A 13,350-nucleotide genomic window follows, 5' to 3' on the forward strand; every position below is an offset into this window, starting at 1 on the left:
AGCGCCTGCTACCACAGCGCCTGCCACCACAGTGCCTGCCACCACAGCGCCTGCCCGCCTGCTACCACAGCGCCTGCCACCACAGCGCCTGCCCACCTGCCACCACAGCGCCTGCTACCAAAGGGCCTGCCCGCCTGCCACCACAGCGCCTGCTACCACAGGGCCTGCCACCACAGCGCCTGCCCGCCTGCCTGCCACCACAGAGCCTGCCCGCCTGCCACCACAGGGCCTGCCCGCCTGCCAACACAGGCTGCGGCAGGCGCTGTTGTGGCAGGCGGGCAGGTGCAGCCTGTGTTGGCAGGCGGCCAGGCACTGTGGTGGCAGGCGCTGTAGTGGCAGGCGCTGTGGTGGCAGGCGGGCAGGTCCTGTGGTGGCAGGCGCTGTGGTGGCAGGCCTTGTGGTGGCAGGCGGGCAGGCGCTGTGGTGGCAGGCGCTGTGGTAGCAGGCGCTGTGGTGGCAGGCGGGCAAGTCCTGTGGTGGCAGGCGGGCAGGCGCTGTGGTGGCAGGCAGGCCTTGTGGTGGCAGGTGGGCAGGCCCTGTGGTGGCAGGCTGAAGGCGGCCTGCCACCACAGGGCCTGCCCGCTTGCCACCACAGCGCCTGCCACCACAGCGCCTGCCCGCCTTAAGATTACAAACAGTGGTGGGGCTTAAAGACTGAGAGGTGGAGTTGTTGCCATAGAAACATTTTAAAGGGGAGGAGTTAGTAAGATAACCACGCCCACATGGGGGCGCCAAAAATATTTCTGCACCCAGGCGCCTGTGACCCCAGGATCGGCCCTGGTTGCATTCATTTTTCACCAAGATCTTGTATTGATGATGGGAGAGTCGGCCCAGTGCACAAAGCCTTCTCCAGCACTTCCCAAAGATTCTCAATGGGGTTAAGTTCTGGACTCTCCGTGTGTGAAAATGATGTCTCATGCTCCCTGAACCACTCTTTCACAATTTGAGCCCAATGAATTCTGGCATTGACATCTTGGAATACGCCCGTGCCATCAGGGAAGAAAAAATCCATTGATGGAATAACCTGGCCATTCAGTATATTCAGGTAGTCAGCTGACCTCATTCTTTGGGCACATGCAGTAACTACCCAATAGGATAATTACTGCATGCTTAGTTTAGTTAGTTGCTTAGGTAATTCCAGGTGGCGACTTTTTTATGGCCAGGCAGTGTATATACAGTTGTGGTGATAATGTTCTATACTAGTGTAGCACTGCCCCCTAGGGAGCTGCTGAGAATTACACTTCTTGGGTTCCCCTGGGTTACCATTAGCAACTGAAAGCAGACACACGGCATTAAAGGTTCTTGGCTCAGACAGTAAACAGTCCAGGGGATTTGGTTTTTGTCTTTTATTTTAGAACTTGGATGGAAGAAGGGAATGAGTGGGAAACTCCAACTTGATCTATGCACAATTCCTGAGGACAACTGACTGTAGAATGCGGCAAGGCCGCTGCTTCACCTTGCCACTGAAGTGAAGATAAAGAATATGTACTCTTACTTAGATTACTCTTCAGGGTCTAACTTAGCACAGCAAACAAAGAAACACAAAGAAGGGCGCACCGACCTAGCGCATTATCCTCAATATGGCTTTATTAGTAAAACATAAAAATGGCTACTCACAAACATACATGAAAAATGATCATATCAAACTCAATCACTTGAGTGTCAGGAGTAGTCCATACAAGTATCCATTGTCCTGTTTGGATACTTGTTTGGACTACTCCTGACACTCAAAGCGATTGAGTTTGATACGATCATTTTTCACCTATGTTTGTGAGTAGCCATTTTTATGTTTTACTAATAAAGCCATATTGAGGATAATGCGCTAGGTCGGTGGGCCCTTCTTTGTGTTTCTTTGTTTGCAGTACTTTTGGACTACCCAAGTCCTTTAGGACAGCAAGACCTTAGCCATCCGAGATGCCATATGGGAGTCCCGTGGGAAGAGAGGTCGGGTTGCTGGGATTCTGAGCGCAGGAGACAGGTGTTTCATACACCACATCATTTTGAAGTTCTAACTTGGCACCCCCTTTCTCCCTGACCGTGTGCGTTGACCTTCTGTCCACCCCTCTGAAGTGGTACCCGTCCTGGGCAGACCCCCGGCAAGCTTCCCGGTACTCACGGACACTGTTTTTCCCTGGGTCGCTCTGCCTCCAACTCCCTTGTCAGCATCCACTGGACCTCCTGGCTCAGCACCACACTCCTGGTCCACAAGGCCGACTGCCTGTGACCACCTTCCTCAGCAGCAGGAGGAGAGACAGCCATCACCCTCCTCCTGGGACCTGGCTCCCCACCCAAAGACACCCTGTCACATGTGCCCGTGGCTTTTTTAACATATCCCAGGATGCACTACTGTTGTGCCTACCCACTGGGATAGTCATAAAAGCCTGTGTGTCACTGGCTGGGTTTCCTCCACTGTCCAACAGGCTCCCTTATTGGATACAGTGGGGACACTCCCTCAGACCAGATGAATCACACATGGACACATGCAACAGGCCTATACTTTTTCCTAGCACCTACCAAGGAGGGTGCTACACTAGCCTTTCTGAACCAGGGTTCTATGGAACCATGGGGTTCCTCCAAAGGTTTCCAGGGGTTCCTTGAGCATTGAGCAATTTCTACCTCTTAGATAAGTAGCCACTAACACCAACGATCTTTTGAGCTATTTATATGGGGAAAATTCCTCCCACTGACCACCAATGTAAGAGTCATTCCTCTCAATGACCCCCATAATAATGTATCATTAAATGTTGATATAGTGGTTATTGGCAGGGGTTCCCCGATACCTGAAAATTGTTTTAAGGGTTCCTCCATGCTAAACATGTTGAGAAAGGTTGCTCTATACATTAGTGGTGTCATTTGTCTGTGACTTTTGTAGTTACCTTATGAAAACATCCCTAACATTATTGTGACCACTGTGACAGACAATGGGTCACATGATTGCTGATCTTTTCTGCCCCTCCAGGCCTACAGACCATAATGAAGGTATATCGGGGCTGGGCAGGATGGTGTTAAATGATCCAACTGCCATTTTCCAGATCAGCCCAGATTTGCTTGCTTGTTGTGTAGCAAACAGATAGCTCATGTTGCAGAAACTGTGGTCAAAGGGGCCTATTATAGTTTTTTAAAAAAGTTCTAGGCTTAAGACATTAGGATATCTACAGGTCCCTCTCAAAAAATTTGCATATTGTGATAAAGTTCATTATTTTCTGTAATGTACTGATAAACATTAGACTTTCATATATTTTAGATTCATTACACACAACTGAAGTAGTGCAAGCCTTTTATTGTTTTAATATTGATGATTTTGGCATACAGCTCATGAAAAACCAAAATTCCCATCTCAAAAAATTAGCATATCATGAAAAGGTTCTCTAAACGAGCTATTAACCTAATCATCTGAATCAACTAATTAACTCTAAACACCTGCAAAAGATTCCCGAGGCTTTTAAAAACTCCCAGCCTGGTTCATTACTCAAAACCACAATCATGGGTAAGACTGCCGACCTGACTGCTGTCCAGAAGGCCATCATTGACACCCTCAAGCAAGAGGGTAAGACACAGAAAGAAATTTCTGAATGAATAGGCTGTTCCCAGAGTGCTGTATCAAGGCACCTCAGTGGGAAGTCTGTGGGAAGGAAAAAGTGTGGCAGAAAAAGCTGCACAACGAGAAGAGGTGACCGGACCCTGAGGAAGATTGTGGAGAAGGACCGATTCCAGACCTTGGGGAACCTGCGGAAGCAGTGGACTAAGTTTGGAGTAGAAACATCTAGAGCCACCGTGTACAGGCGTGTGCAGGAAATGGGCTACAGGTGCCGCATTCCCCAGGTCAAGCCACTTTTGAACCAGAAACAGCGGCAGAAGCGACAGACCTGGGCTACAGAGAAGCAGCACTGGACTGTTGCTCAGTGGTCCAAAGTACTTTTTTCGGATGAAAGCAAATTTTGCATGTCATTCGGAAATCAAGTTGCCAGAGTCTGGAGAAAGACTGGGGAGAGGGAAATGCCAAAATGCCTGAAGTCCAGTGTCAAGTACCCACAGTCAGTTATGGTCTGGGGTGCCATGTTAGCTGCTGGTGTTGGTCCACTGTGTTTTATCAAGGGCAGGGTAAATGCAGCTAGCTATCAGGAGATTTTGGAGCACTTCATACTTCCATCTGCTGAAAAGCTTTATGGAGATGAAGATTTCATTTTTCAGCACGACCTGGCACCTGCTCACAGTGCCAAAACCACTGGTAAATAGTTTACTGACCATGGTATTACTGTGCTCAATTGGCCTGCCAACTCTCCTGACCTGAACCCCATAGAGAATCTGTGGGATGTTGTGAAGAGAAAGTTGAGAGACGCAAGACCCAACACTCTGGATGAGCTCAAGGCCGCTATCGAAGCATCCTGGGTCTCCATAACACCTCAGCAGTGCCACAGGCTGATTGCCTCCATGCCACGCCGCATTGAAGCAGTCATTTCTGCAAAAGGATTCCCGACCAAGTATTGAGTGCATAACTGAACATAATTATTTGAAGGTTGACTTTTTTTGTATTAAAAACACTTTTTTTTTATTGGTCGGATGAAATATGCTAATTTTTTGAGATAGGAATTTGGGTTTTTCATGAGCTGTATGCCAAAATCATCAGAATTAAAACAATAAAAGGCTTGCATTACTTCAGTTGTGTGTAATGAATCTAAAATATATGAAAGTCTAATCAGTACATTACAGAAAATAATGAACTTTATCACAATATGCTAATTTTTTGAGAGGGACCTGTATGTAGGCACACATTTATGTAAAGCATATTTTCCTTTTTTTTTTTATTTTGTTTTCAGCTTCTGTATTGATCATTGTGGAAATTATATTTAATAACTTACCTACACAAGTTGCTGTTCTCCCACTCCAGTTTTTGCTGTCCATGCAGGTTACAACTCTGTCTCCTTTTAGCTGGTAGCCAGGTGAGCAATAATATTCACATCTGGAGTTAAAGTATGCCCCATCTGTACATTTAAACCCTCCATTTACCGGCATTGCAAGAGGTGAACATCTTTTTTCTAAACATAAACATAAAAAATGCATGTCATGTATGCTTTTAGAAAAAGAAATGGTCTTAAAGCAGTAATAAAGTGATTGTAAAGTTTTTTGTTTTTTTTTAATAACAAACATGTTATACTTACCTCCTCACTTACCTCCTCTTCTTGGGTCCCTCTTTGGTGCTCCTGGCCCCTCCCTCCTGTCCAGTGCCCCCCAAACACCTTGCTATGGGGGCACCCGAGCCGAGCTGCGGCTCCGTGTATCCATTCAGACACCGAGCTGTGGTTCAGCCATTCCCCTCTCTCTCCTGATTGGCTAACTGACTTTGATTGTCTCAGCAAATCAGGAGGGAGAGACCAAGATGGCCGAGAGAATCGTGGACATCGCTGGATAGAGATGGGGCTCAGGTAAGTATTAGGGGATGCTGGGGAGGCTTCTTCACAAAGAAGGCTTTTTATCTTAATGCATAGACTGCAGTAAGATGAAAAACTTCTCCCTTTACAACTCCTTTAAACCCAAAAACAAAATGTCAATATATTGCAGATTTCCAGGCTTTAAAGTGTTACTAAACCCAGGGCCCTGCATTCACTATATCTGGTCTCCCACAGTACACAGAACATAGAAATGCAATTATTTTAGTAAATATAAACTGATAAATACCTTTTCTCATCAGCAGTATATAGCAGTCTTATGACTATTATCAGTGTCTGATTAAAGCTTGTAGGAGGCGTTTTAATTTTCCTCTGACTGTCCTATGAAGCCACAGGACCCTTGACCCTCCGTCTGAACAGTGCTGATTGGCCCTGTGCTGATTACATGCACTCTCCCAAAAATAAAAACTCTCTAGCAATACACACAAAACAGAGCATGTGCAGAGCGCCCCCAGGGCTCTGTACTACGACTGGAGACAGTAAAATACTGATGCAGATTTTACTGTTGTGGATTTAGTAACACTTTAAATGTAATGACTGCATTTGTTTTATGCTCTAGGCCAGGCATGTCCAACCTGCGGCCCGTGGACCACATGGGGCCCGGAACCCCAGGCAATGCGGCCCACTGCCCCCTGACAATTTTTTTTTTTTTTTGCTGGGGAGGAAGGAAGTCGGGTGGGGGCATGGCCACATCGCCTTCCAACTAACGTAGGCAGAGGCTGCCTCGGAGGGGAGGGGAGGGGGGGGGGGAGATGTGAGCATGTGCAGTGTTTCTGACTCCTACCACCATGACCACTTCAAATCACTGAAATGGTCATGGTGGGTAGAGTGTTCCTTTAATATCTCTCAGAAGAAGTAAACCTCTGTATACTGATTCCATTTCATTTGATTTCATAGTTGTGTTAAAATAGTGCGGGGGGTGCGGCCGCGCGGGAAGGGCGCGGCGGCATTTTATTAATTATATACCTTAACTATAGTATATATTTTATATGCGGCCCGAGAAAATTTCTCTACACTAAATGTGGCCCAGAGAAACCAAAAGGTTGGACACCCATGGTCTAGGCTTTTTGCCTGTGTTTTCATTTGGTGACCCAGCTAGTTGCACTCTCCCTGTTTTAGAATGTCTCCACGCTGGATGGAGAAGCCATGTCAATATGGCGACTGGGGAGTGTGCACTAGTAGATTTAGATGAACTTGACTAAAAAGTTGAATCTGAACTCCAGCTAACACTTTATAAGCAGTTATAGCAGCCGTTTTTATTTTCTTTTTTTAGGATAAAAGCTGACCATTGTTAGCAGTGTTAAATGGTTTATCTCAATCCTCCAACTGCCACTTTTGCAGGACAGCTTGGTCTGTTAAAGGAAGATGAAAAATAACAGGCTTACTGGCCTAGAGTGAAAATGAAGAAAAAAGTAAAAAAACTAATGTAGCCACCACATTTAAGAATTGGTAAGCTACAGTAATGTTTAGTTTTTTGGGTTTAAAGCAGAGTTTCAGTTGTTTTTGTGTTTATTAAAGGTCAGCAGCTACAAAAAGTGTAGCTGCTGACTTTTAATAAACACTCACCTGTCCCATGATCCAACAATGCGGCTGCCCGAAGCCTCGGTTCTCTCACTCTCCTCTCTGCGGTGCTGGCAGCACTAGTGTGGGCACCCGGCTGTTACAGCTGGGTGCGCACTGCACATGCGTGAGTCGCGCTGTGCCTCCTCATTGGTTGGGCAATCTTCTGGGACCTGTGACGTGTCCCAGAAGATTGCAGGGAGGGGGGGGAGGGAGAAGAACTTGGTGGCCCGAGCGGAGGTGGGAGCGGGTACCTGCCAAAACTAGATCCCCCCCCAAAAAAAAAATGACATGCCAAATGTGGCATGTCAGGGGGTCAGGCAGTCTTAAAGCGGAAGTTTCACTTTTAGGTGGAACTCTGCTTTAATACTACTTTAAAGATTTATGAAGTAAGTTTCAGCACCTCCAGATTTATTATTAAAGAAGAAGTACAGCCAGAGCTCCTTTGGCTGTACTTCTCCTGTGGATCACAGGAGTGCAGTTCATTTTGCACTCCTGTGACACGTTTTCAGCCTGCTGTCCGCTGACATCCCAGAGCCGGTCCAGGTTCAGGAAAGATCGCAACCATATGGTCAGGATCTACCTACATGCCTGGACTACCACCCGGCTCAGCCTCTCAGCGAGACTCTAAGAGCCTGAGCTGGCCACTCCCACCCCCTCCACAGCCAACCGCTCCACATGGGGGGCAGAGCAGAGACTAACAGTCACCAGCTCTCTGCTCAAGGAGCTCTAAGAACCGAGCGATTTGACAAAAACCGCAGAGGTGATCAAATTCCACCAAAAGAAAGCTCTATTTGTGGGGGAAAAAAGGACGTCAATTTTATTTGGTTACAGTGTTGCATGACCGTGCAATTGTCAGTTAAAGTAACGCAGTGCCGTATTGCAAAAAATGTCATGAGGCCATGAAGGTGGGTAAACCTTCCAGAGTTGAAGTGGTTAAAAATGACTAGCAAAAAGGCATTTACTGCAGAAGAACCTGTGTATGTCTCTTCTGCAGTAATTCTCACTCCTGGCTTCTACCAAGCTGCTTTAGAATGTACACTGAGCCTTGAATGTGCAGCTCATTGTAGAAGCTGAGTGTACAATCGTGGTATGCCTTGGGTAAGGGGAAAAATGAACTCCCATGTGCATACACTGGAATTAATCATCCCAGGTAAGAGCACATAGATATCCTATTGCTGGAGGGAAGGAAAGTGCAGTAGACTTTAGGCCCCTTTCACACTTGTGCAACTTGTCATGCAACTTTAGACATCAGAGTTGCACGACATGTCGTTCCCTACGTTTTCCAATGATACCCATTCAAATATGCGCAACTTAAAGTTGCAGCAACTTCAAATTAATTATTGCACTATATGGTCCGACTTTCATGCAACTTGAGGGCCATAGACTTCAAAATGAACCCTCAGAAATTGCATGAAAGTCATACCTGAATGTTATACAATGCAACTTGTGTGCAACAGTTGTCCTTGAAAACTGGTCAAAGCCAAAGTCGCATCCAAGTTGCACCCATCCAACGTTGCGTCAAAGTTGTACCAAAGTTGCACTCCAAAATCAGCGCAACTTTGGAGTCGAACCAGTGTGAAAGGGGCCTTAGTGTCACCTTAATTCAAAATGAATGTTGATGTTAAAAATAGGTGCAAAAAGTAAATTTTACTATAAATAGAGCACAACTCCAGACATTTTATTCTCTTTAGTTTTGGATAGCATAGAGAAGAGTTAAAAATTCTCTGAGGGTATTATTCCTGTGTCCCCGTTGGTTATATTTTCTCTCACTTTTTGTCCCTGTGATATTCATGCAAGCAATGTGAAATGCAGAAACCACCAGGGCAGGAACACACAGGTGGTAATGCAAATAATGTTAGACGTTCTAAGGCTTCCTGTCATTGTCTGTGTCCCTATTGGAGGTGTTTCCCACCACTTTATGTCCTGGAAGGAAGTCTTCTCCCTAGTCACCCTCCCCAATAGAGTCACAAATACCAATAAAAATAATAAACCGCTGGCGCACAAAGGGGAAGATTAGTATCACCTGGGACTAGAACCTGTGTCACTGGACAAAAACCAACAACGAAAATGATAGTTGTCAATTATGATAATACATAGGTCCATGTGCTAAAGTCCATAAAGGGTCCATAAAAAATCCCAAGGTGCACTCCTGAGGCAGCTCTGGTTACAAGTAGAAGATTGCTTGGCGCCAACTAAAGGAGAAACACAGACGCCACTCTAAGTGCAATAACTTGAGATTTATTCGGTAAGATCAATGGAAAAGGGATACTCACAAAGGTAATAAAACATAAAGCTCATAACAAACACTCCGGTGAGGATCAGGATGGCTGGAGCGGTAACGGTAGGCAGGCTGTGAACGGTGACTAGCCGCACTTCCTGGTCCGAGGGCCGATCCGTCATCACTTCCGGGAGCGTGCTTACGTCATGGCGCCGGCGACGTGTTCTCGGCCTGAGGAAGGAGCGCATGCTCCGAGAACGCGTCGCCGGCGCCATGACGTAAGCACGCTCCCGGAAGTGACGATGGATCGGCATCTAAGTGCCCTCGGACCAGGAAGTGCGGCCAGTCCCCGTTCACAGCCTGCCTACCGTTACCGTTCCAGCCATCCTGATCCTCACCGGAGTGTTTGTTATGAGCTTTATGTTTTATTACCTCTGTGAGTATCCCTTTTCCATTGATCTTACCGAATAAATCTCAAGTTATTGCACTTAGAGTGGCGTCTGTGTTTCTCCTTTAGTTACAAATACCAATAAAACTAGGCAAAGGCGCTAAACCTTTGCCTGCTATATACAGGATACATTTAAATGTGTTGGCTGGAGTTAGTCTTTAATTAAATCTATTGCATGTAAAGGGTCACTCAATATCTTTATTTGCATCTATCAACTATGCCTTGCTTACAGCAGCTACAAATACAATATCTTGAATACCTAAGATACTAAGGTTAAGATCAAGAAGGAGAAAAGTCTTTTAGGTGGTATTAAACCCAAAAGCAAACATGTTATTACATTGCAGATTACCAATTATTAGATGTAAAGGCTGCATTCATTTTCTTTTTTTTTTTTGGCTTTTTCTTTCTTCTTGTAGCACTGCCCCCTAGAGGACTGTTGAGAATTGCACCTTCTGGATTCCCCTGGGTTACCTGTAGCAACAGTCTGTGTAAACTTATCACTTTTAATGCTTGGCTCAGACAATGAACAGTCCAGGGGATTTGTTTTTTTGTGTTTTATTTAGAACTGGGATAGGAGAAGGGATAAGTGGGATACTCCAACTATGAACTATGCACAATTCTGAGGACAACTGACGGCCGCTGCTTCACCTTGCCACTGAAGTGAAGATAGAAAGTATGATCTTGTTTAAGTTACTCTTTAGGGTCTAACTTGGCACCCCCTTTCTCACTTACTATGTGTGCTGAACTCCTGTCCACTGACACCCTCCTAGAGTGGCCCCCTTCCTGGGAAGACCCCTGGCAAGCTTCCAGGTACACATGGACACTGTTTTTCCCAAGGCTGATCTGCCTCCAGCTCCCCTTGTCAGCTTTCCTGGTCCTCCTGGCTCAGCTCCACACTCCTGGTTCACTAGGCCGACCGCCTGTGACCACCTTCCACAGCAAACAGGAGGAGAGACATCCGTCACACTCCTCCTGGGACCTGGCTTCCCGCCCAAAGACACCCTGTCACATGTGCCCTTGGCCTTTATAACATATCCCAGGATGCACCACTATTTGTGCCAACCCACTGGGATAGTTACAAAGCCTGTGTGTTACTGGCTGGGTTTCCTCTACTGTCCAACAGGCCCCCCTATTGGATACAGTGGGGACACTCCCTCAGCCCAGATGAATCACTCATGGACACATGCAACAGGCATAACTATTGATCAGGCTCCCCTGTTAAGCAGATGGAGCAGGCTATGTTTTACCTGCTACTCCCCTATTAAGCAGGCAGAGCGAACTACTCTCTCTTCCTACCACGTATCTAGGAGGGTGCTACATTCTTTTTTCACCTTGTGATCTGGCCAGTAAGTCTGTTATTTTTCAAAAGAATATACTCTCCAGCAGAATGCATCAGTTACAGGGATTATATAAACCAACACTAGCAGGGGTGGTTACAATGATCAGCTTTTATTTATTTATGTAAAACCTTGACCTGACCGTGCTGCTGTCCAAAGGTGGCCCTTAGCGTTTTCATCCAGGGTTGGGGGCACTCTAATGCAGGAAGTGTGTTCCTGATCACCAGGTGAAAACAGAGGGAAAAAAAGAAAAGAAAGAAAATTGATGCAGCCACCACATCTAATATTTGGTAAATTGCAATATATTAAATTTTTGGTTTTGGGTTTGATACCATTTTATTAATGTGACTTTAAAGAGGAGCCCCAGTCTCTCCAAAATAAATTACTCACTCACAAATACTGTACCTGCTGACTTTTAATATAAGGACACAGCCAGTTTCCAACTGTGCATGCGCGAGCCGGCTTTCCTGCTTCCCCCTCCCACTGGCTACAGCTGCTGCTGGGGTGGGAGATTGGTTCAGTGTTCAGGATGGGGGAGGTGAGGGGGAGGGGGGCTAATAAACATGACATGTCATGTTTACTAACCCCTTATTGGATGAAAACAGTGAATGTATATCATTGCCAATCACTCCTGTGTTCATTCATCATCAGTTTGTGAATGAATGGGAGTCTCTGTACAGAGACTTTGTTCATTCATCTGTAGTGCAGCTGAGGCTGCAGAGAAAGGAAATGAGGACTTGTCCTCAGTCCAATTCTCTGTCTCAGAAAAGAGACCTCAGGAGTCTGTTTATAACACTTTTAAGTTGAATTTTAAAAAATGTAGCTGTATATTTCTTACTTTTACCGTAACTTCCCACCAAAGAGCAACTCAAAATAAATTTTCCTGCTCCTGATGATCGCAGTGATACCACAGATGTGTGTTTTATTTGTTGTCTGTACCTGTAGTAGGTCCCAGAAACTGTGGTGTTCATTTTACTTACCCTGTTTCCCCGAAAATAAGACCGGGTCTTATATTAATTTTGGCTACAAAAAAATTCCATTAGGGCTTATTTTTGGGGGATGTCTTATTTGCCCCCTGTCTTCTCTCCCCTTCTCCCTCCCTGCCAGCTCAGGAGTCAGCATCTCCGTATTCCAAAAAATAAACTCTGGATAAAGTCCTTGTAAAATAATTTAATCTGCTCTGTAAATGGATTCTATAATGTCCAGTGTGTGTCTTTATGTAGCATTGTAGAAAATACCTTATTTACAGCGCCGCTGGGCGCTCACATGACCCGACGGAGCTCTTTATTCCCGCTCCGAGCACTGTCGAGGGAGATGCCAAGATCCCTGCTGACATCAGCCCTGCTCTGAGCATTGCAGAGGGAGGGGCTGCTGGCGTCAGCCAAGAGTAGGAGGAGAGCTCTGGCGGGTTACATGAGCACCCAACAGCGCCGTAAATAAGGTATTTTGTACAATAATGTTACACAAAGACACACTGGATATTATATATTGCTTTTACAGCGTGGATTACATGATTTTACAAGGATTTTAACTAGGGCTTATTTTCGGGGTAGGGCTTATATTGCAGCCATCCTAGAAAACAGAGATAGCAGAAGAAGAAAGAAAACACTTGGGTGAGCTGCACAGTGACTAAAAGCCAATCAGAGGCTTTAAGAGAAATCAGTTAACCGGGAACCGGGAGCCCCGGGTCCCAGTCATTGGTCAAACACATATATGCAGTTGTAAGGTTTAAAGCCCACCTCCTGGATGCCACATATATGTACTACCGTGTTGTTATGGGGTTAAAAATAACGTAAAAAAAAATGAAAAGCTAAAAAAAGACATAGAAAGGCCTGCTTGACATGGAGCATACTAAAGTATACACCAGTGCAAGGTTGTATTTACCTATACAGGGATGCACAGGTTTTCTGTGCTTCCTTCCCGTGCACACAAGAAGGTTTTTGTTTTATTTAACCTATTTAACCACGCCCCTTAAGTCCCTCCCATTAACTTCATTTAACACAATTTAACCACACCCACTATTCACCGCCATTACTCTTCTACTTGGTGTGCCCAAAGGTGTTCCAGGTCTATTACAATCCTAGTAATGCCCCTGATACAATGAAAACCATGCCAACTTGTCACTGTGATGTATTAAGCACACCAAGCTTTTTATTTTTTAATCAAGCAATGGGGCCCAAATTAAAATCTTGCACACAGGCCCTCTGACTCCATATAACTCCATTGCCTTTGGCTATTGATTTCTGTTAACATTACGCTTTTTCAACAGAAGGAAGTGGGTTGTAGGGGTAGCCTGCAAAGCACCTACTGACTATATAAATTATTACATACAATTCA

General features: G+C 45.6%; 1 protein-coding gene across 1 annotated transcript in view; it reads right to left on the bottom strand.

Moving 5' to 3' along the window:
* The window catches only part of SRPX (sushi repeat containing protein X-linked), a 148,871-nt gene that overhangs the window by 36,897 nt on the left and 98,624 nt on the right, over positions 1-13,350 (bottom strand). Inside the window, exon 4 of the mRNA XM_082248004.1 lies at positions 4,860-5,036. Coding sequence (XP_082104130.1) covers positions 4,860-5,036 — 177 coding nt within the window. The remainder of the gene's footprint in view (positions 1-4,859; positions 5,037-13,350) is intronic.

Source organism: Pelophylax lessonae, assembly GCF_965119305.1.
Source record: "Pelophylax lessonae genome assembly, chromosome: 2".
Classification (NCBI taxonomy): domain Eukaryota; kingdom Metazoa; phylum Chordata; class Amphibia; order Anura; family Ranidae; genus Pelophylax; species Pelophylax lessonae.